We start from the raw sequence: 25,745 nt of genomic DNA on the forward strand, positions 1-25,745 counted from the left end.
GTATAATAAATGGGTGTTGAATACACTAAATGTATTTTTTGTGCAGAGACAAAGATGAACAGTAGCAATTTGGGTAAAACTGCTAGTTTGACATCATGATGATGTAAATCAATGGGTCTCAAATAAATAAATAAATAAAACAAATTAAAACCTGCAAAGCACTGGGACAAACAGAACTTAAATCTTTCCAATTTAACAGCCTGTCTTCATACAGGCCATCCAAACTGCAGTGAATGAACCACAGACATAATGTCATTACTCCAATCTACATTTTATCCCCATGATGTTGATGTATGGTATTGTGATTTGGGCTACATTTTAATGTAAATGTCCCTCCAAATTAGATTTTGTTGTAAAAAGTTAATTCAGTTAGTTGGACCTATTCCATGACTTGTACTGCTAAAAATACAGTCCAGTCTGCAATGGTGGAAAGGCTCTGTAAGACCACAGTATGTGCTAATGCACTACATAAATATGAAGCTGGGCATCAGTGTAAAAACAGCAGGTCCATTACAACAGGTCAATCATCCATAAATAAATTTTTAAAAGATAAAAAAAACAAAAACAAAAGTAGATTGCTGAACAAATGAAATATAAACTGGGCTTTTCAAAATGAGATTGCAGTATACTCAGCAGGCTGTCATCAAGTCTAATATGCAAACCCCTGAGCGCCAGTTCCACTTAAAGGAACATAACCAGTTCTGTTTGTTTCCGCATGTCTAATCCTTTCAACATGATAGACCTAATTATATGTTTTATCCTTGAAAACGTACGTGTCGACACTCAAACCCTGAGCCACTGCCATATACCAGAGGATCTGTGCATCCGTCTCTATAGAAACTGTAGTGAAGCGTGCACACTAGATGTGAAATAACACCTCAGTCCACACAGGACTGCACTGCAGATCATTCAAGAGGACACTGAATGTGTGTTTGTGTGTGTGTCTCTTAGAAACCAAATATGACTGTCAAGACAATTCGTCCCTCACTATGTGGCATAAACCACAGATAACAGCTGGTACTAATATACTGTGCTTGCACTGCTACCAAACATACAGCACGTACTACAACTTTCTCTTCTATAAAATGTAACAGAATATCAGTGGCCATATTAAATCAAATTATACATCAAGCAAACAGAGTATATGTATAGCTCCAGATATACTGTATATACCTGGACCAATGCAATGCCCTGCTGTGCATGCAGCTTTTTTCCAGTCAGTGAATACTGCTTATTGTGTTACACATTATATTGATTTCTAGGTAGTTTTGCTGACACTAAACTGAAAACAAATTCCACCGATCCAGGTGGTTGTGCACTCATTAAAGGTATGTGAACTGAGTGATGAAAGGGAACATGCTGCCATCCTGAACCCTTTCTTCTATTTTTAAATATTATTCTTTGGGCAAAACAACTCACTTTCATTTTTACATGTGGTAATATATAACCTATAAAATGTTGAATAAATATCACACACATTAGGTCACAGAATATAGAATAGAATATTTTGTATATTCACAAAAAGTCACAAAATGCATATACTGCCATAAAAGATTTACTGATAGTTAACCCTGTTAGTCATTCATTTTTATATATCATTTTGACTGTTTATTGACTTATTTAATCTAATTGTATCATATTGAAAAAAGATTTTGAAAACCACTGTGCACTTTTTCCCCCCCAATACTTTATGCATCACAAACATTTCATCATAATCCCGTCACTGTCTGACCTATTGTGTGAGACAGATGGAAAAATGACCCCAACAAAGCAGCACGCCCATTACACTGATGAATTAAACTGTGACGGAGCCGCAACAGGATAGAGTAATGCATCATTCCCCTAAGTTTCATCTAAGCCTTATCAACAGTATCTGATGTACTATATAAGCAAGTGAAACAAACAAACCACCCAGCGAACAAGTGGAACTGATTCACAGTTCAAAGTGGGATTTCATCAAAGACGATCAAGCACTATCAGAGCTGCTGATATAAAATGTAGCAAAACTTTGGAAAAACTTCAGCAAAAATCATGAAATGCTTCATAAACAACTGTCTTGCTATTTATTCAAGTACTTTGCTCCAAGTGATGTAACTGGTGCCTTCTGATATCAATAAAGTTAGAGCACTCTGAGAGAAGAGGAGACTTCAGTGAAGTGGTTCTCCCACACCCACTGTGTTTAACATTATAACCTCTGAGGTAAGAGTGTTGCTTAACTACAGCTTATGTTCCCTGTGGTTTTCACTCCCCTTTATCATCCTGTCACTGCATCACCCTTCCAGTCTCTCTCTATCACTATTTCTCTGTTCTGTTTTCCCCTCTCTACTTCTCCCTGTCGCTCCTTTCCTCTCTACTTGTCTTGGTTTCACTGTGGATAAACAGAAGATAGGAACAGTCAATTAATAGAAGTTGCCATGGCAACAGTTTTAATTTCCCTCTTCTGAGGTTTTGGTTCAATAGGCACAACACTGGGGCATACTTACTGTGCTTCTGTGTTTTAGAACATACAGTATATACACAGAGATGGTAGATGTTTGTATCTGATTATGTTGATCTGATTGAATCAGGAGTACCAGGCTAGCTGTGCCACATTTGTACAACTGAAACATATGAGTACATGACACAAGAAGTGTAAATGTCACTTTACATCAAAGACTTGCAACAAGGTTGGTTGCAGCTGTGTAAAACGGGCTGTGTGAGCTCAACTCAAGCTGGCTGGCGGCGTCACCTGTGACTCAGCTTGTCAAGTTGCCAGTGGCTGGTTATAGAACAGAGGGCACGTCATCTGTTTCAACAGCCAACCAGCTCATAGAGAAATCAGCTGGTCAAATCACTTACAGACAGTCAGCTGGTTGAAATGGCAATGGTTTGGACGAAGAAAAGAGAGGATCAACAAAGTGGTTTGTATTGGTTATAAAATTGTTTTGTCACTACCACTGCTTAATAAAACAACGATGACAATTTCTTTACTGGCAGGTTTAGTTTTTTGATTTCATTCCATACATTTTTTTAGCATCTAGTGTTCAGTGTGTTTTAATCACAAATTTGAAATTTTGCAGAACTTTTAATTGAATTGAAAGAGTTTTGTTTTCGAAGCATATTGTAGCTTTTTAGATTGATCATCAATCTGTTTTCATTACAGGCAGCAGAGTCCACATCATAAAATCTATAATCCATTAAGTTGTTTTAATGTTTTTATTACAAGTTATATTATAGTTGAATGCTTAATTGGCTGTCAGTAGAGATTGTTGATGGGTGCAAGCAAGTTGAAATGGGAAACTATGTTTAGAACACATCAGCAAACTTTTTTTTCTTCTAAGAAGCCATCAGATTTATATTACCTGTTTTAGAATATTCAGTTTGATTTTTCACACCTCCTGAATCTAATGAAAATCATGAAATAAAATCCTGAATAAAATGAAAAGTAATTAAATGTTTACTGTGGTGAATTCCCTATGCCAGTTTAAAGTTTGTACAAATATATTTCATATCATACAAACATGAACTCAAACTAATGTTTTCTTGAAAGGATGAAAAACACACCCCTCTATCTGTAAAGCTGAAATGGCTCATAGAGTGATGACAAACAGAAAATGGCTGGCAGAGATACAAAGAAGACGTGATTTATGCTTAATAGGCTAATATCAATACGGTCTTCTAAGAGAGAGAACTGAATGCTAAGTGATATGTCTTCTTCCATGTGTGTACATGAATGTGCCTAAGTGTATGAATGAGTACCAGAGAGAGGGAGCGTCTCTCCAGGCTGCTCTTGCCCAGGCTGCTCTTGCCCAGGCTGCTCTTGCCCAGGCTCATCACACTGCTCTTTCTGGACTCGATGGTGAAGCTCTGCCTCTCTGAGGAATAGGATCCCCTGGGTCCAGAAAGAGCACCAAGCTCCAGGTGGCCGTTGGGCGTCAAGGTGCAGATCCTTGGGTCTGGAGGGAATTGTACAGAAAGAGCCATTACAAGAGGGAATTTTTTGTGCCACCCATCAAATATATGTTGCTAAATGCCCCGTTACCCCTTACATACTTTTACACTGTTAGACATTGCCATTCTACAATTTTAGTTCATTCCTGACAGGATTTTAAAAAAAAAGACTGGTGAAGATTGCAGACTGCAGTCATGTCTACCTCTATTTCACTGACAATCTGCAGGCCACAGACTTCAATCTGCTGTGGGCTATATATGTAGGTGGAGAGCCATCACATCAACAACACAGTGAGCCTTTTTAAATAGAGGAAGAGGAAAAAGCTAATGGAGGTCTTCAGAAAATATATCACAATTTGTCAATCACAAATCTTAGAGAACTTAAGACAGCCATTTAACTGGTTGTGAGTTTAACCCCTTGATGCCTGAATGTATTTACAATGGTATAAAAAAATTAATTATTTGTGTTTTTGCTTTCAAGCTGACGCTATCTCAGCTGCAGTCTGAATGCAAACAGTATGATGCAAATTCGTGACAATTTGCGTTAACGGGTTAAAATATTTTGCACTCTTGTCTTTTAAGGTTTCTGTCAGTGGAAAAAGACAATCCTTGGAAACAGCTATCATAATTTACTGTAAAATATTCCTTGAGTGGAGGGGGATAGCAGAAAGCATACATTTAGAGAGCAGCAGAGAATTAAAACTCTCACAACCCACATAAAAAAGCGAAAGCTTAGGTAATGGTAATACCTCTGTGCTGTGTGAGTGGACAGACAGTAAAACCTTGTTGTCTTTCCATCTCTGAAGAAACAGACTGCACAGTTTCATCCTCTGCTTACACTGCACTGCAGAGATCACATCTCCTCTGCAGCAGAAGCCCACTCATACTGTATAGAAGAGACTCCCCCAGTCTCTGAACTCATGTTTAATCCTCTCTGAACTGCGTTGTTTGCTGGGTCTGTTAGAGAAGGCTGTATAGCTGGAACAGGTTCATTGTGAGCTCTGGATAAAGATAGAGCTCATTCAAATTTGAAGACTGCTGGCTGTTTTCCAGTTTTTTGTGAGTTTGTAAGCCTTTGGCACAGAGTTCTGTCTTACTTTTGGTTTTTTGGGTTGAGCACATCCAGCCTTTTCTTGAATAAGCCTCACAGGAAAACAAAGACTACTGGCTTAAATGTGAGATGAGAGCAGATTGTCGGGCATATTGTTGTGTTTTGATGTGAATGAGGAAATCTGAAGTTTGAATTGTGGTGTTAGCGGTGAATCAAACTTATAACAAACAATACTCAGAATTCCAAGGATTTGCTTTTCAAATTTTAAATTCACCACTTGAAAATAGGAACATTTATTTTAACTTCACCAAACTATAATTATGCAAATCATGCTTTTAAATATAATTATTCTCACATCAGTAGGTGTGACATGATAACACTTCAAATGAATACTACTGATTTCAAGATGTTGACATTTTCATTTTAGGAAAAAAAGTATGTGCTTGATTCTTTGGATATGATGCTTTATTTAAATCTTATCTTGTCTTAAAAGTTATTTAGGTTGACTAATTCAATATGCACTCAATTGCAAGGTTACTAAACACAGCTTAAAATTCTAAAACTAATATGCAAACTAATATCAGACAAGTACTGTAAATCCTACCTTCATTAAGGTTAAATGTTTAGATTTGGTTTAATAAACTGCCACCTGAGTGTAATTACAAGGTTGGGAAGGAAACATGTTGTCAGCTTACCAGACAACTTTATGGAGTCATGTTTCTCACTCTCATCAAAGTTGGACGAGGAGTGGTCATCGTCCGAATAAGAACGATTGGCATCACCCTGGAGAAAAAAAAGGCAAGAAACAAGTAGAAGAAGAGAGAGAGGGAAAAAGGAAGAAACTATTACACAGGGCTCATGTTATAGAGACTCTAAAAGTGCACAGTAGCAGGTTTTTCCACGTTTTGTTAAATCTCTGGGGTGATATGAGTCCAAGACTCTGCTTCATCCAATCAACTACTAAACTTTTGATGTTACCAGAGTGGCTCAGATCTGTCTTATGATTAAATCAGTAAAACCTTCAAACTACTGACACACTACTCTAGTAACCCCGCAGGTTTGGTTAAGACCAGTGGGGTTTTCTCTTCAGTCTCTCACAATGGGAAAATCTGGAGTAAATTGGCTCAATAATCCCTAGTGTGTGGCAGTAGTAGACACAGAATGGATGAGCGGAGGAAGGTGACAGAGCCAGAGGGGGGAAGGCAGTGAGAGAAAGAGAGAGAGAGAGAATGCAAGGGAGAAAGACAGAGTGTAAGACTGATGGCTGTGTTTTGTTTTGGCATTTCAAAAAGATAACTCAAAAGCCATGTGATTTGTGTCAGTCCCACCCCCCCACTCCCAAACTCACATATCATAGTTACATGCCATGAATATGGTAATGCTTTGATCCATATATGAAAACTCAACTGGGTTACTCAACTGCACTACAATTTTCCAATGATATGTCTGTGAGTTTGACAGTTGATGGCAGAGTGACAGCATCATTTTCCTGTGTTTTCCACTGAGATGGATGGCTTCAGAAATTACACTGTTGTGTTTAATACACCATTATTATGTTTTGACTGCTGATGCAGCCTCTAATAAATAACATAATTGTGGCTAATATGATAATTATTATTTCTACAGTAAAAAATACATTTCAAACCATTTGCATCTAAGGCTGTTTTTACATGGCTTTCATCCTGTTTACAGTGTGCACAGGGATATGGCAGAGTTACTACAATAAGTTAGGCTACTCAGACATAGCAGTACTATCATCTAGGACCATTTCTTCTAATAATCCTAAGATTTTTGGAGGATATTTGCCTTACATGTCCACAGGACTTTCCGTACAACAAATAACTGTGATATACAACATATCAATAGAGGAGACTAACAGACTCTATGATATTAGCAGTATGTTGTTTTTGATGGATTTTGTCATTCATGTTTTTCTTATTTCTGTGGAGATTGATATGATTTGAGTTTTTTGCTTGTGTGTTCTCACGGGTAATGAAAACTTGGAATATAATATTCTGATATAATCAGTCAGTTTAGAATTGGGGCTATACTCAGTCTTTTTTGTTTATTTATTTTTAATCTAATATTGTTTATATTTTGGCAAATCTGAACCATGGGAAGTCATTCTATTCTATTCTATTCATCAGCATTGATGCACTGTAATAATGTATGTACAGACAATAATGACCTGGATTACTTTTGATACTTAGGAAAACATTCGGAAAATTATACAGTACAGTAAATTACGAAGGCTGATGGGCTTGTTGATTAACTTTATAAAGGCATCTATTGCTGTATTGCTATTTATTCATTAGTAACTCTATGCATGTCAATCTGCTCAATTCTGTGATTATAAAAATACACTAGAGCCGGGGTTTATTTTAGCTTCAAAGAGCTCTGCCAAAGGTTAAAGTCACACTTTGAGAAACACAGACAGATGGATGTCAGCTGTTCACAGAAAAAGATGTCATGTAGAGAATGGAGGGATGGACTGTAGAGACAGGCTAGGCAAAGTTCAAAAGCTCATGTAAATCATACACCATAGAAAAGAGCTGTTTAAGACATTTTGGTGATAACACTTAATTTCTAAAATACCAGGAATTTGACACTTGAAGCAGGTAGGATGAAACATGTACACTGTGAAGCAAATTATTAAATAATCGTGAGGTATGAACTTGTTGATTTCATGTAATTCCTTGGTTATTGCCAGATGCCAGAATTACATTTTACATGGTTCATTAATATTAGCAATGAAATGTAACCACCATAACTTGCACTTGCTACACTACATGCAGCTGAATAGGGCTAGTATGAAACAAAGGGGATCCTATCAAACCCTCAAATACATGATACAAGAACAAATACAATAACTTGAGAACAAAGATTCTAAGGTTGTTTTCAGCTATTCCTCCACCAGTACACATAAGTACAGGTCCAGCATCATACTGGACCCTTCCTGATGCAGGTTGCACCTAATTAATATTTAAGGATAATAATGAACTTGGTAATAGGTTCCCTTACCTCTGCCTGAAAGCCCTCAACCAAGATGGCTACAAGGAGGTTGAAGAGGACGTAGTTTCCAAAGGTCATGAGGGCCACAAAGTAAAGAGCTGCAAGTGGTGAAGTAGCTGCCATACCATTGTACAAGACCACGTTCCAGTCCTCCTGGGTCAGAATCTGAGAGAATCACATAGATAAAGACAGTGCAGTCATTACAATGACATACAAGTAGACCACTTAAATTTATTAGCTAAAGATCAACACTAATGCATCAGGCTGAAGTTTAGCAGAACATGCCTTTATCAAGCTATCACAGAATTATATCATGCCTCAAATAATTTTTGAAAATACAGTAGATTATTACAGATTAGTGTATTGGCATCAGATGAATCTGAACATAGGAACCACTGGGAAATTTAACATTTGACTTACAACCATTATGCAAAAGTTTACCATCATTAGCATTACAGGTGGTCCGATTTACAAGTAAAAAAAAAAAAAACAAACAAAGAAAAAAGACTTTTAAAAAAAAAAAAAAAAAAAACACATGTAAGTCATCTGCACATATACAGACATGTAGGTCGTTAAGTAGATATACAGAGATGTGTGTTAATTTGTTGGTCTGCATGCTTATCCACACAGTGATATGTTATATTACCTGGAAAACAGTGACAATGGCCCAGAGGAGGGAGTCAAAGTTCTTCCTGTCTGGTACTGTATCACCGGTCTCTGTCTTAAGACTGAACTTGCAGCCAAAGATGTGCATCCCCAGGATACTGCAACACATCAGCAGAGCCTCTGTTTTGTTACCATACCATACACACTGAAAATTTAACATCTGCTGCACCTGACTAATAATTAAATGCAAATCTTTTGAGGCACGATGAATAAGGGTTTAGAGTTACATATCAGATTATTACTGTTTTTCATTGTCTCCTTCTTCCTGCTTCTGATTTTATAAATGCTGCCCTTTATATGCATCTGTGTGTGCTATCAGTTGTTTTTGTACCTTTGCTGTCTCAAACACTTACTTGTTTGGGATTATGATGATAAATGTAAATGTTTGAATGCGACTGAGCCCTAAAGCCTGGTTACATAAGATGTCATCTGCTCCAATGGCCTTGCTGTCACTGTACCACACTAAACATTTAACAGCAGTGGAGGAGGTCTTTTGATCCGCAGTTAATTGTACACAATTGTTGTATGGATAATTCCTTGCAGGGTAGGCAAGAGTCTTTATACAGTATCAAACTGTGAATACTATTAGCAATAGTGACTGTAAAACATGCCTGTTGTTACCAGCACCTGAGAACAGCAATGTCATGAAAGCTGTGTTATCAATGTGAGATTTATCAACGAGTTAAATTCTAAACATGACATGAACAAATATCATTGGTGCAGTGTATCTGGGATGTGACATTTTAGGAGTTCAGAATACCCAGAATAAGCCAATAATAAAGTAAGTGACTGTGCTTGCAAATTGACCCTATGTGTATTTGTATGTCTCACACACAAACACAAATATCCATCTCACCTCACCTCACAAAACAAAATCACAGGGACTTACTCGAGTGGCGAGTGAAGCTGAGAGAGAGGGAAAAAGAGACAGCAAGGACTGTGGCCATTGATCGTCCACTGAAAGACCTTCTAGGCCTTCAGAGCACTGTGTGCCAGTGCTTGAGTATCTACAAATGCCTCCTTGTTATGTTGCTACAGTTCTGTAAGTGTCTGCGTGTTAAAGTCCAACCACATCTTCAAATGTCTGCTCATTATTTTGCACTCAGGGTTAATAGCTACTGCAGAACACTGTGACCTTCTGCATTTCAATGGCAGCTTTTGCAGGTGCACAGGGCTTTAAAAAAGACAGATGCCAGCACATACAAATACACATAAAAGCAGTAGGTGAAACAATGATTTCTGTCTTAGCTACCTCCCTGAAAAAAATCTCAACAACACTGTTAAAAGTAAGAGACTCCACGGATTCCTACATTTGTCAAAGCAAGAGGCAATGAGCATCATGAGAAGCATGGACATTTCATGATTTAAATCAGAGTGAGACACTGATAGACACATACACGTCACATACATGTTTGATCCTACCTGAAGATGAAGATGAAAAGCATGAGCAGCATGCAGAAGGTGGCCACATTGTCCATGGTCTTCATGAGGACCACTAGCTGTCTCCTCAGAGCTGGCATGAATCTCACCAGCTTCAGCACCCTCAGCAGCCTGAAGGTCCTCAGCACAGACAAGCCGCCATCAGACTGGCCGACGATCTCACATACACTGATAAGCACAGACCACATTGACAATAATTCATAAGAAATACTTTCAGTCAGTTTATTAGGAACACTTAACTAAAATGAATGCAGACAAATACAATCATCCTGCAATGAACCCTCACTTTACAAAGGTTATGATGTAGAGTTCTTGTTGAAACTGCATTAATTCAACTGTCGGATCATTCTGGAGGCTGTATTTTGTGGTGCTGTTGAACTGTACTGCCTTATGTTGACAAATATTTCAATTATTTTGTCAACCCCATTCAAATCAGTGAGCGTAGGATGACTTCAATGTAAAAGTGATCCACTATTACTTTGATTCAGATTTAAAGCTGATAAGATGCTTAGTATCTCATTTTTTACTTAAGCAAACATTGACAAAACGAGCTGAATTCATCACTAATTCTTGGGCCCCATAAGGAAGGCTTGGTTTATCTCAACTTGCCGTAATTAATGTGTCCACTTACAGCTACTTAAGTTTTGGACATTATAAATCAAGCTTTGCTTAAATACTTAATGACTTCCTTAATTGCTGTTTGCTACTGAAGAACAACCACAGAAGGGAGATCACAGAAGTTTTATCTTTCCTTTAAGTTCCGCTGGGTATTTATCATGGACAGAGAACCATTCTCTTGTGGAAAATCTGGCTTTAAAGAAATTTGTCTTCTAATGGAGGTGGCTATCAAAGGCTCCACTCAGCACATCAGAATAGCATCGTCAATGTATTGGACTGAATAGGGCTACTTTTTCAGAGCAGCTTTGTATGAATAGCTGAGGACATTCAGATAGATGAAGAGCGGGAAATTGGTAGCAGAGCGAGACCTAAGTAGACAGATGTAGATATGTTCAATCAACATGTATCCTCTGTGACAGGCTGCACATTTGATCTGGTTCAGTTTTAGTTGCTTTGATGTGTATTTGATCTCAGGGTTATAATGGGGATCACAGACTAAGGTGCTCAGCCAGATGAATTGGAAAAAAACGCCAGTAGATCAAAGGCACAGCCACTCACCTGAGGCTCCAGGCACAAACAACAAAAGACAAAACCTGTTTGCTGCTGTCTGACTTTGGCATCCGAATGCATACAGGTGGTACATTTCTAAACCAGGTAGAACGCAGATGACAATTCGACAAAGCATGATGGGAATAATTTAACTACAGGATCTCTTTTCAGAACAGTTTGACAGGCCAAAAAATGGATGTATCCAAATTACAGTACTTCAGTCAATATTTCAGACACATAATAGCTTTGTCCTCCAAAAGTCACTTCTCTTTTGTTTTCTCCTTTCTCTGTTAAAAATACAGTATATTCAGGATACTCGTAGGTCGTCATTTCTTCTGTTTTTAACACTGAATAATGCACAAACGTAGGCCTAAAACTTTAAAACACTATCTGGCATGCAACAAGTGTATAAACCTTTTTAATTAAGCAATGAATTTAGGTTTACACCATTTCAGTTGTACCTTATGATGACGATGATTCCATCAAAAACATTGTAGGGGTTTCGCAGGTAGTTGAAAGAACCAAAAGCTGTGAGTTTAAGGATCATCTCCAAGGAGAACATGCTGGTGAAGACGATGTTGCAGATCTCCAGAACATTAGTGAGCTCCTCTGGCTGACAGGGCATAGAGACAAATAAAAAGAGGGGAAATAAAAAGAAGAGAGAGAAGACAGGAAGACACATGGGTGAAGAAAGAGAAGGAAGGGAAAGAAGAGTTAACAAGTTAGAGCAGAAAAATGCAAAAAAGAAAAATGCTATAGATATTTAATTCTATAGCCAAACTGCTGCTCCTTGTAGCTGCAAGGCTCAAAAGACAAAGTGAAAATTTAGCTTCTCCTGCATACTGACAGCTAGTTTAGCAAAATATAAACTTAAGCACCAGAGGAACAGCCATGTTGTTATTGCAATGAGTTATCATTTATCCTGTATTCCTCATATACTATTAACATTTTAATGTTAACACTTACATTAGCATTTTGTGTGCCAAAGGAAGCTGACAGAAGAAACAGAATGCAGAGGAAGTATGAGACAGGAGAATGGGTCGACACAGGGTGATACGGGAGAGAATGAGAAGCAGCACCACAAAAAAGGAGGAAATAAAATGTGAGCGTGGGCAATATCTGTGAGAACATCACGGTCATTTGGGTGATACATCCCTAAATAAAAAGCAGTCCCAGTCAATCAATACTTGGCACAAATAAGGCTACCATCTAGTGTCACTCATACACACACTTAGAGCACGCAAATACTGTATATACTGCACATACATGCAGCAAGATGAACATGTTAAACTGTATTTCTGGCAAGAAACAAAAAAAACTAAACTGGATTCCATATGCCTGAGTTCTTGCTTTCTCTGTCTATCTATTGGTCTCTTCCTTCTTTTGCTTTCTCATGGCTTTGTCTTCTTATCAGCCATTTTACTCACCATGGATCGAACAGTCCAAATCGACTGGTGGAAAGGGCAAGGAGGAGAACAAAAGCTGTCACACACAACTACACTCGCACAAATGCATTTACAGAAAAGGAGAGCACAAGAAAAACGCACTGGTTAGCTGCAGTTTTTGGCAAATACCACTGACAAGCAATAAAATAGCTGGCATGTTGTTCAGACATTGTCTGCTCTGCTAGTCCAAATCCCTACTGCTTGCTCAGCAGCAGGTAACTCAGCATCAGGTAGCAGGCAAACAAACATAACACATTTTGTCATCAATTATGGATGTTGCAGATGCTTCCATTAAAAAGGTCCAACATTTTAATCCCTCCACCTCACAAACAAACTGAACAACAGCATTTGGTCTGGAAAGCTCTTAGCTTATGTCATAGATTTCCAGACCATTCAGTCCTGGAAGTTACAACAGCAAAGCAACTGTTCATTTAATAAAAATTAGCACTTCTACACACTGCCAGCATTTAATAGTCCACTCAGTCTTGTTAACACTTCAACACTGGCAGGAACAGTTGGATGTATTTATTTTTTGCCTTCTACCATACGCCTTTACAATAAAGTTCAGTTTCTTTTACTTGCTGTCAGTCTCTCGTTGAATCAATGCCTGTCTTTTCAGCTGTCTTTGACATTATTTGAGTTCTTCTCCCTCTTTCTGTCTCTCTGTTTCTGTCTGCCTTTGCTCAATATAGGGAAGAACACACACATGCACACACACACACACAAAAAGCTAAATTTGGCACAATCATGATTTCCAGCACATCACTATTCCTCACTGCTCCTGTGTAACTTCAACAATGACACTTCTGACATTTCACCGCCCTAGAATCAATGAGCACTGTGTGTTTTAGATTTACATGTCTATCTGTGTGTGTTTGTACTACTGCATGTATGTGTGTGTGTGTGTTTGTCAGCACTAATGAGTGTTTAGCAGTGTGAAAACACGGGCTAATGATGCGTGCCCACCAGTGTCGGTAACGATGTGATGGCTGACCGCTGTTTGCAGACCAGCCGAACACCATTGGTAGCCCCTGGAGATCCATTACTGCCGTCTCATTACTGCAGACCTGGGAACAGATCTAAAGACTCATGTTTTCTGGTCGGCTGATGTATGGAAAAAAATAAGAGGAGTGGGGATTTGATGTCACACTGACGACTCAGAGTTGATTTAGGAAAGTGAATAGTATGTACTTTTAAAGTGAACTAAAAGTTTAAAAAAAAACTATTTCAGTAAACAAGCTGATATAACACCTAAAGAAAAGAAAAGCTCATTCTAAAAGCCATAAGGTTAATGATGTACTTGTTAGCAAAACTGCTGCGTGTTTGCTTGCAGCAGGTGGACACATAATGTTGCCTCTAAAATGTGCCTCTATATCAATGATGGCTTTCTTTTTTACCATGCATCAACAACCTTTTAATGTCTATAAAGAGCAGTATGGCTGACACACATTAGCACTGGTATGGTGTGTACCGTACCGAACAGCACATTTGAAATGTGCTAATCAGCAACTGTGCACACGTGTGAGCAGGGCTCACTTGTGCCACTCTGATCTTGTCAATATCAAACTCCATGAGGGTGTTCTAGGTTGCTACTCTGCCAGCATTAAAGATGTGAAAGTCTGTCATATTAACCAACTTAACATCTGACTCTGTGATGGAGATTGATATCAAAAGGAAAAATAGCAGCACTGATCATAAGATCCCATGCTCAAAAGTCCCTGATCTGAACTTTTGTGGTACACCTTAATGTCATCACATATGCTATCTGGATCAGTGCCTCCCAGCTACTGTACTCTGAATATTTTTTCTACCTACAAAACACATCCAGTGTGTGCTTCAAGATGCTCATCAAGAGTTCTACAATACAGTGGTGTGTGTTGCACTAGGGAGGACGTGGCTGGCTGGATGTAGTGTCTGACCTTGACCCTTCAATCTGTGGTTTGCCTCCTAACTACCATCAACACAGGCTTCTTTTAAACACAACTGTGATCTTCCCCTAACCTAATAACTTTAGTTGCCTAAAGACCAGAGAACACGCTCACAAAATGGGTCATGGGTCATTTTGGAAGATAATGACAAACCTGTTTTGTTGTTTAGTAATAAGTATGTTCCTGTGATGATCTCATTTGTGGTCAATTTTATAACTTTCTTTGCCTTTTTAGCCTTTTCACTGCTCTTATGCTTTTAGCATCTGATGCACAGTGAGTCTGAATCCTGTTAGTGCAACACCTTTTCACCTGACTTATGTAATGTCCCTGTGATAATAAATAACTCAAACCCATTGCTGTGGTATCATGCATAATATCAGTAATGTGATAATGGACAATCATAGCAATCGTAAATCCTCTAGTGTGTTGCTCTTCTGTAATTCAAAAAAAAAACTGGGTGAAATTATCCCTCCAGTAGGAGCCTTTTTATATCATAATGGTTTGGTTTTTGCAGATAGCCATCTTATTAAAGCTTGTCCCCCTGGTTATTGAGTCTTCAATAATTCAGACAGCACTGGAATGTTGCATTTACGCACAGCATACATTTCTCAAATAACTGCCAAATTCAAATCCGTGTGTATTGCTCTCATTTTCTATTCTAAGACATCCAACTGTTTTCTGTGGTTTGATTTATTGTCCTCCAAAACCTAATTATAGTTTTATTTTTGAATTCTGACCTACTTTTGCTTGTGGTTATCAAATATGGTAAATTTCTGCTGTTAGGTGATTTTTTGTGGGTGAGGCCATGGCTGTGTCTGCAACATCAATCTGGTCATTTCCTTCCCTTTTAATCTTGACATTTTGGCAGAGAAAGACAACCATTTAGCAGTGTTGTTTGATCTCTATCCACCCCTGTCAAATCTCCAAAGTGCCCGTCACGCTGCTGCATTATTCATTCCCAAACAGCTGTTGAATTCTCTGAAGTGTCTTCTCTCTTAGGTAATCCATCCTGTTCGATGAAGGATATAGCCTTTCGGTAATGCACATGATGTCGCTGCAGCATCTAATGTGTCAGACAGTGACTGAGTCGTCTGACGACTGCATCCCAAGAGTTATGAGCATATCTGTGATGTCAAGAACAATTTAAGATCCACTGAACTCCTCTGAACTAAAACTTTTTCTTGATTCTGTGATGGAACTTTTAACACTTACAACATCTATCTCAATCGCAAACATACCATTTATGGTTGAAATAACCAGTTTACTATCCTGGCTTGCAACACATGTTTATCAGCAAATCGAAAACATCAGTAACATGATATGTTTTGCTTAAGAGGACCACTGATTCCTTCTCTGAGTGATGTGAGATTCTTGTTTTTAGTTGTCATTAAGATCATCCATATTTGAACTCAGATTTCTCACTTCACGTGTTGCAACCTTTGTTATATCTAATAATTTCAACTGAAATATATATATAAATATATATATATATATATATATATATATATAAAGCGATTTTAAACTTTTATTTCTACCTTTGTAGTTAATGTGCACTTCATGAGGAACATTTTCATAGCTTTCCAGATATATAGTTCAGTGGTGGTGTTACTACAGCTGTTTCTAAAAATAAGAGAAGCTCATTTGGCAAAGTATTTTCCAGCCCAGTGAATATTTAAACCTGTAATGAGAGAATGCAAAGAGTTTGTTGTTGAACTGCTTTGTTATAGTTCTAATAATATACAGTATCTCATCATGTGGTTTCACTAGTACAGAATGTATCTTTGCTGTTGCAATAAAGTGTGGGGGACAAACCAAAACACATTGTACTCTCTTTCACCAAAGAACTGGTTTGTTCTGAAACTGAATGCACTCTCCAAATTATGTCTGGTTTCCTGCCAAAGTAGCTGGTGTTCTGCTGCAACCCAGAAATTTAAAACCATTTGGCTGGCATTTCCAAGACTAGCTCTCACACCAACAGAACCAGAGACCACAGGTGTAGAAGGACAGGTGAAAGCACCTCTCAATAAGATGATGATCAGAGCGATGAGATAGATCAAGCCTCTGATATCACTGTTCAAACAGAAGGAGGCATGACTCCAGTTTGCTAAACAGACGGTGGAGCCACAGACATTCCAGCTCACTATTTCCTCCCCATTAAAGGAGCAAAGTCTCTCTCTGCCTCTCTCGTTCTGTCTCTCTATTTTTAGCCGCCCCTAAGATGAGAGACGACCCACCACTGCGGCGGTGGCAGGCGTGAGTGGGCGATGGTATAGCGAGAGCGAGAAATATTGATAGAAAGACAAAGAGTGCACAAAGCAGAGCGACAGAAAGAGACAGGAAGTGGGGTGGGGGGTGGTGGGGGGGTAAAAGAAAACACAGAGCATAATGTTTATTGCTTGGAGATCTTGGTGGGTGTGATCTGAAACAAGTTATAATATTCAGGTGGCCCTGCCCGCATCTTGCTGCCTAACCTGAGTGCAGACATGTCTATACCATTGGCCGTAGAGTCACATTATATAGACACTATAAAGGCAGAGGGGGAAAAGACATGTAACAATGAGAGATGGATGTGAAGGAGAAAGAACATGAAGAGATGGACACAGAGCGACAGGGACAGAAACTAGAAGAGACTGTAGATTCACACTGCAAAAAGTCGGTTCACCCTAAAACCACAGTGGGCAAACGCTAATGCATCTACAAAGTATTTAACAGGCAAATCTCCCATTCATAAACATACACTGTTAGGTGGATGATAGAGGCTAATTGGGTAGCAATCACTGATGATAAACAAACACAAACACACACACACAATTAAATAAATAACAAGAACAACATCCCTTCCAATATGCTACAGGATGAAACCCCCCTCTGAGCATGAAGGAATTTTTGATTGAAATATTTTCTTTTAACTTAAAGTTGTGAACGTCTATGAAGCTTTTAATGTTTTTAGTCAGATTCTCATTATTGATTTCCACTTGCAAGCCTGAAGTGTTGGAAATGTGATTATGTTTAGATGGTTAGTAACCATGGAAATTTGGGTAAAACTGAATATTTAAAGGTGCTATATGTATATTTTTGCTATCACTACACAGGCCGCTTGCCAAGAGCTTCAGCCATCAATGTGTTTACAAGACAAGAGGTTAGAATACGCCCTCTGGGCAGCACCACCTCTTCATCTGCTCATATTGGACTGAGGGCAGACTGAACACTGACAACTGACACACTGACAAATTTCCTTGTGGATCTAATGGATAAAATGTCTAATTCAAGTTAGATCATGACTCCCACAATGTAATCTAATAGCAAGAAGCAAAAAGAGAACAGTTTCAATTTTATTTTAGAGTACTGTAGATGTGCTTGCTGTTTTCAAGGTCAGGAAAAGCACATCTTTGATTTTAAAATGAAAATGGAATTCCATGTCAAGAAATTCCAACCAGGGATTTCCTACTGAAGTGTGCACAAACTGAACAAAAAAATTTTCACCTGAACCTGTTGAGCCAAGCCTGCAGAGTTCTTGGTGTATGCCAAAATATCTGTACCTTAAAGGAGCGTGAACACTTCTCCAATTTTGAGGATTTGATTAAATTTTGAAAAATTCTTGGAAGGTAATAGAGACAGCTGTGTAAAGGAGACTCACTATGAGAAGAGAGAACGATACAGACTTTGCAGAAATGAAAGAGAATAAATGAAAGAGGGGGAAATGAACAGTGTGACATAGAGACCAAGACAGCATTTTAAAGTTATGCAATAAGATGAGAGCTGCAGCTGTGTATACCTGCTCGTGGTGCTCGATGCCCATACTGATGGTGTTGATCAGGATGGCAATCATGATGCCTCGGTTGAAGTACTTGCTCTCCACGATGCCCCACAGTTTCATCCTCATCTGGTACCACAGCTCCTTGCATTGCTTCCTAGGATTACAGCCCCCATGACTCCCTGAATTATCCTGGCCTTTCTTGCCCTTCTCCTTACCACCAGACTGTGCCCCCTCCCTGTCCGTTTCCTCCACAGCTCCCTCCTCTGCTTCCTCGCTGGCTACACTGCGAACTGGTCCAACACCGTCAGTGAGCGACAGGGCCGCAGCACACTGAGGGCAGCCATCAGAGGCAGAGGTGGCACTGAGGGCCATGGGTTCAGCAGGTGAGGCGTGGTCAGGTTTGTTATGGTGAGGACAGGGAGGACCTGAAATTGTGAAAATGGAGGGTGTTAAATGGTGGGTGTACAAACCATGCAACCAAACGTTACTCTTTTTGATCATCAGATCATTACAGTTACATACTGTGTCTCAAAACTGCTTTCCTCTCACGTCGTCCTTGTCCATTGGCTTTCCTCTCCCTCCCTTGTCCACCAACTCTACCTCTTCCAACACCCCGAAAGCCACGAGGTTTCCCCCGCAGGGTGTTGAAAAGGGCAACAGTTTGTCTCTTGGCCTTGCGGAGAACGTGGCAGACCAGCTGGAAAAGCTCTTCATAGCAGTCCCCAGGTTCACTGGCGAGGGTGGAGGAGGACGAACACTGTGCTCGTTGCTCCTGCATTAGCTGATGCTCTCTCTGTTTGGTCTCTGAGAACTGGGTGGCGATGACGACCAGGCACAGGTTGATCATGAAGAAGGAACCGACCTGGGAGTATGAGAGGCACACACAGAAACAGAGAGTTCAAAAGAATCCTGCTTTACTGCTAAAATCTGTTTTAAATGTTGACCAGTGCTGAATAAGTGCTAGGTTAACATCATGTATTAATTCAAGACAGATTAAATTGGCATCCTGGGATTCTAGTTAAACTTTTACTTGGTGAACCCTTACTTATGTATACCTTTTGTTGACCAGCTGCACCCTAATGTGACCTGACATAAAATATCATTTTAGCTTCACAATACTTTGGGTGAAATGTCAAATGTCCGTCTATAATCAAAACAAAGAGTTTCAAAGGCCTATTTGTGATCCTAATGTAAAGCCAGTCAGCAAAAACATGGCTATTTATTCCCAAATATTGTTGTTGTGCAACATTTGTAAACACTGGCATGAAATAGTCTTAGACCCATAATCTGATCTGGTGGTGGTCAGTGTTTGCCAGTTAATCACAATGAATAAAGAATGAATAAAGAACTCTCAGTGAGATGGCTTGAGGCCAGTGCATTTTAGCAGTCTAGCTAGCTATAGCCTGTTAGCCCACTTGGCTGGACAATTTCAAACATAACACATTGTTTACAAACAAAGCTGCCGTGTTTCCAGTGAACTGATGACTCATTTTGTTGACACAACCAGTAAAATTTGTCTTTTCAAGGCCACCTGATATCTATGCACATTTATGCATTTAACATTTTCTTCCTTCGGTCATGACAGTCAAACTACAGATTAAAGTTTTACGCCATTTCTGTCAAACCTATTCATGTTATCTCTCTTACCAATGAATCTTAAGACACTATAATCTAGGCTGTGTCATTACCATAGAGTTGCAAAGTAGGGAAGCTATTTTGGTTGCCCCTGGTTCTGTCATAATCATTGTCCCTGCAGGTGAAACTCTCCTGGTTGAATCATCAGTACACAAAATTAACATCTGTCTTGGATTTAAAAAAAAAAAAGGCGCAAGCATTTATTCAAAAAGAATGCAAGGTTAGAGATTAACCATGACTGCCAGGTTGCTGAAATATGAGAATAACATGAGGTCTCCAGTATGAATACTTACCTTGTGGAAATTTGGCTGAATGCCATTACACAGGTGTAAGGAAAGTTAAAGATGCTTGTATTTAGAAAAGATTAAAAGATGATTGCAGGGCAACTGAAACTTGGCCTTGAGCTTGGTTGTCCTTGATTAATAATGAAATAGTTGTAAGCAAAAGAAAGTCTTACGAGACTTGAGTATAAAAAACAATACTGAAAGTCAAGGAACAGCAAGATCAGAAGAGGAAAAAAGAATAACTCCCTCTGTCATTCATCAGTACTTCCTGATAATGTTGAAGTGTTAACTAAAAACTTTTCCTGTGATTCATTCATTCAAACTGAAGAACTTCTACAGCAGCAACTGCTTAAACTTTTATTGACAATAATTATTTTAGAAGTGTGTCAGAAAACCGAAAGGTATGCTGTCTTTCAACACTGCATGTTTAATGTTATAGGCTCACTCTCACTCTCTCACTTGGTGTTTTAAGCTCTGAAACAGAAGGAAAGAGGAAAAGAGAGAAGAAAAAGGGCAAGGTCACCCAGAGAAGCAGAGCTGCTGTGGAAAAAGAGGCGAGGGAAAGCGAGAAAGCAGAGAGGGGGATGAAGTCTAACGCTCTCTAGGCTGTGATCAATAGTGATTGTGAAGCCAGATAACCCCCCTCTGCTCTCCATGTGAACCCTGGTGACAAATACTATGGAAGAGCAGAATAAAATGTGTGTGGACGCAAATGTATGTGTGTGTCTGTGTAGGTCAGTGTGTGTTTTGTGTGTAAAGCTGCTCTTCATTGATCCAAAGCAGAGATTTGTGGTCAGACTGGCTGGTTTTCGTGCCAGCTCTCTGGACTCGCGGACTGAAAGGGAGCCAGTGGGTCCCAGCACCCATTCAGCACACTTGCTGATCCCATCAAATATTTATACTCACACTCTGCTGGAGCCGCTGAAATACAATTAGATTAGTGCATATGTGTGTGTGTGTGTGTAGTTTTAGTGTTTTAGTGTTTGCAGCAGAGTGACAAAATGACTGTGTGTAAGAGGCACTGAGAATTTGTGGATGACAGTGAATGGATGCACTCAATGTCTGTGTGGGTTTGAGGCTGAGCAGGAGAAAGGGAGACAGGCCCCCATTTTTTAAACTTAGAATAAACATGACCAAAAATCAAAGCTCAACTAATGAGCTCAACTAAGAAATTAAGTACATATAATGTGAAAGACATTGCATATAGTAACAAATCCAGAGGGGGTTATCACTAGCTCTGCAGCTCTACAGAGCTTTTGAGCCTGTTTTAGCTCATTGTTTTGCTTCGACTTCACATTTCCTGTTTGGTCCTTTGCGATAAAATATCCGTATTCATTGCGCTTTGTGGCAAATGAATCCCCCAATGAATCTTTACTAAGCATTCTCTGTTTAGTCTCTCTGACACAGACAGACCACAAACATGTGACAACTCAGTGATGCTGAACAAACATGGCAGACCAGTTCAAAAGCTCCAAAGTCAACAAAACAACAGCAAAATGTAATATTAGCCAGAGGGTTCACAGTGAAGAGGGGAATGACAAGTCCTTTGTTTGTCAATATCAACCACCTAACAATAACTTCATCTTCAGGTAATGTCAGGTGTATTGTATATGGAAAAAATAGTGTGTTTCTTGATATTCACTGGATGATAAAGTAGAATTCATATAATTTTCACTGTGTTGTTTTTTCTTGAGCTTCTCCAACCTCTGTATCTGCAGCACAGCCCCCAGTGAGGAGGAACATGGAGCAGGACAGGGTTGATGAATGTCACAGGGCAGAGAATACATTTGGTGAAAGCCCTACAATCTTTCAGCACAGAACAATATGCATGGCTTAGGTTTGACTGCTAATTAATTTATTAATTAGGACTTAAACGATGTCAAATCAAGAGGCTTACCACACTGTGGCTCTGTAACAAAACAGGTTGGAGCTGGTATTTCCGGATGATAAACCTTAATTCCACAGGGCTGAGCTATTTTCCATGCAAAGCTTTTAATTCCACTTTTGTCTAAACTGTTCTACATGATGGTAATCAGTATACAGCAACAGCTTTAACTCTCCCCATCTTTATCTCACTTTTTTCATCTGTTCCTCCATCTGTCATTCTTCCTCTCCATCTCTCTCATCACTGCTTTCATCTCGCCTCCCTGTTGTAGTCTTTCATATCACTCACTCTCCATTCCTCTCTCTCTCTCTCCCTCTCTCTCAGTGCAATTCAATTTAACACACTTAATCTGCATGAATGCTACGTGAGTGAAATTGTCAAAGCATCTAAATACATCCTGAACCTCTCCCTCCCTCTCTCTCTCTCCTCCCTTTTCCTGTGTCGGTCTTAGCTGCTGTCGCTCACTCTCTTCCATCTCTCCATAGATAGTTAGACTGAATGCTTTATCCCAGTCCCAAAGGGAAACTGCAGTGTTGCAGCAGCCACTTCATGCGAATCACAAAAACAACGAGGTAGGTAAATAACAAATTGTAATTAAAGGCTAAATTCAGTACGATAACTAAACAGACTAAAATATAAAAATTAAAAAATGAATATAAATAATAGAAAAAGAAAATACAGACTAAAGATCGACCCATAGCTATAGTGTGTGCTGAATATACACTGTACTATGGTGGTAATATAATATACTATAATACAGTGTGCATTGGCCATGCAAAGATCAGAATAATCTGATTTATAACGGATGTGATAAATAAAATAAATAAAAACGTCCATGAGAGGAGTCCCCTCTCCCAAGATAATCACTGTACAGAGTGATGGCAGTTGGCAGGAATGACTTCCTGTGGCGTTCCTTCAAAAGTCCCCAGCACCGAGCCAGCCTTCCTGATCAGTTTGTTCAGTTTGTCAGTGTCACTGTGGCAAAGAAACTGCAGCTGCACAAGTTGTAGCCTATCTGTTAGTCAGTCAGTAAACCAGGAGACTGTGGAGGCATCTACCTGCATATTCAAGTGCTCCTCTTAGATTAAAAAGTTGAGATTTTCTTCCTCGTTTAGATCATCTTTCAGCCATTTCTGCTTTAGTAGATACTCAGAGGAGAGACATGAGGGCACATTCATGCACACAAGTCTAGCAAATAAGTTTATTTTGATCCTGAAGTTTACAGGTTTACAGTTTAGACTGGTGAGAGCTGAGCCAAATCTTGTGCCATGTAAAACTGAGCCTGACAAGCTGTCACCTAAACTTTACATAGTCTACGATGTCTAATGTTCATTGACTAACTTTAAATCAAAAGTGAGGTCTTTTATGTTCTTCTCTATTTTTAGCTTTTTATTTTCCTATAAAATGGGTTCCGCCCTCTTAAACTCTATTTTAATATTGCATGCAGTGTTTTCTATTAATTCTATTAATGCAGCATGCTGTAGTGTGTATATATATATATACATACATTGAACTAATATGAAAGCCTTTTAATCCTAAAGATTGGGGGACAAGACAACATATTGTATGACCTCCTGTTAAACCTGATGCTGTGATCAGTGTGTCTGCTCCAACCATGTGAGCCCAGAGGACACACCGAGGGATTCACTCTAATTAATAACATTTCATTCAAGATCAAAGAGAGAGACCAACATGTGGTCGCGTCCTCTCTCCACTCCTCCAGTCCTCTCTCTAATTTCATGCCGTCACTGTCAGTGGTCGCCATTATGTGGTCGCTTCCTCTCTCCACTCCTCCAATCCTCCATCTAATTTCATACCGACACTCCAGTCCATCATCACCACCTCCTGTTTTTTTTTCCTCCACTCATCCATCCATCCCTTTCCCATCTCTCCTCACTTCTTCCCTCGTCATCATCCCCTCTCTTGAGTTCACTTGCTATCCTTCTCCCTGCTTTCCACACCTCCTCTCCATTTCTGTCTAACTTCCTTCCCTCTGTTTTCTCTCCCATTTCATCATCTTTTTCCGTTTCTTACTTTCAACCAACCCTTACTCCTGTCCTCAGCTATTTCCTTCCTTTCCTCCCACTTCCACCCCTCCTCAGTGATGTCTTCATATCAAAAGGCAGCCATTATATCACGTATTGTCTGTAGTGAGGCAATTTTAGGGGCTTGATGTAGAAGATAATGTCCCACAGCAAATCTGGAAAAGAGCGTGGGAGTGTGTCCTTTTCTGTGTGTAAATACATTTGTATGTGTGTGTCTGCAAGTGTATGTGTGTGTTTCCGCGTGACTGAGAATAATGAGTAGAGTGACAGATACATGAATGATGCTCAGGATACTGCTCAGCAAGAGAGTGGAGATGAAATGAAAGCAGGGAGGGAGTCAATGAGGGAAGACAGGAGGTGGTAGACATAAAAGGGAACAGAGGAAGAGAGGAGGTTAAGGATGAGAGTGAGACACAGAGGGTATGGGTGAGACAAAGATGAGGATGGGAAGGATGGAAGGAAGTCTTGGCATGGACAGAGATTAATAGATAGCAGGAAAAGGTAAGAAAGGGTGGGAAAGAGCAGTGATTGACAGATTTAAGAAGAAAGACAGATGTGGAGGGTTATGTTAGAAGAAATTAAGGGGTAAAGAACGAAGCGAGTGTTGACGAGACAAGAGGAGAGGAGAAGAGAGGCAGAGCTTATGTCTGAATCTGAAGGCAGGCAATTAAAAGTGTAATAAAAAGACAAGACAGCCCCTGGGTTAGAGAAGTAACTGGGACTGGCAGTCACGCTGCATTATGATAACACTTGCACACACACACATACTCCCTGACAGGCCAAAAAAGAAATATACTGAGGAGAACACACAAACATACACACACCACACACCCATCACAGTGTGTGTGTACATATATATATATATATATATATATATATATGTATATATATATATATATATGTATATGTATGTATTATATATATATATATATATATATATATATATATATATATATATATGTGTGTGTGTGTGTGTGTGTGTGTGTGTGTATATATATATATATATATATATATATATATAGCTGGAATTAAAAAGTGTTTTAGCAGAACAAAAGGAGGATTCTTCAGGGATTTCAGGTATTCAATATGACACAGACAGCCGTGTGTGTGTGTGTGTGTGTGTGTGTGTGTGTGTGTGTGTGTGTGTGTGTGTTTGTGAATGTGCAAGAGAATGAGTAAAAGAGAGACAGAAAAAGGGAGAGTAAGAGAAAGACAGAGAGAGCAGGAGAAGTGACAGCGTTTCATTGCCGTCATCTGCAGCTTGGCAACGAAAACCAAGACTGCAGAAACTGCAACTTCACTGGATTACATCTCACATTTCAGCTTCAAGTCAGATTACATCCTAGTAACATGATATTATAAAGTTAACAGCTAAACATTTGTGTTAGTAAAACTTGCTTAAAATAATTGTCATTATAGTTTTGTTTTTTCACATATGAGGAGTTGTGGAACACAGTTCATTGCATACATCCTGAGGTTCTGATCCTGTGTGTATTTCTT

At 39.2% G+C, this 25,745-nt stretch overlaps 1 protein-coding gene across 1 annotated transcript in view; it reads right to left on the minus strand.

Annotated features, from left to right (window-relative positions):
* The window catches only part of LOC108889050 (voltage-dependent T-type calcium channel subunit alpha-1I-like), a 121,802-nt gene that overhangs the window by 57,621 nt on the left and 38,436 nt on the right, over positions 1 to 25,745 (minus strand). The window contains 8 exon segments of the mRNA XM_018685331.2: positions 3,739 to 3,935; positions 5,677 to 5,764; positions 8,003 to 8,158; positions 8,640 to 8,757; positions 10,082 to 10,267; positions 11,728 to 11,879; positions 18,415 to 18,821; positions 18,919 to 19,258. Coding sequence (XP_018540847.2) covers positions 3,739 to 3,935; positions 5,677 to 5,764; positions 8,003 to 8,158; positions 8,640 to 8,757; positions 10,082 to 10,267; positions 11,728 to 11,879; positions 18,415 to 18,821; positions 18,919 to 19,258 — 1,644 coding nt within the window.

This window comes from Lates calcarifer, linkage group LG5, assembly GCF_001640805.2.
Source record: "Lates calcarifer isolate ASB-BC8 linkage group LG5, TLL_Latcal_v3, whole genome shotgun sequence".
In the NCBI taxonomy this organism is placed as follows: Eukaryota; Metazoa; Chordata; class Actinopteri; family Centropomidae; genus Lates; species Lates calcarifer.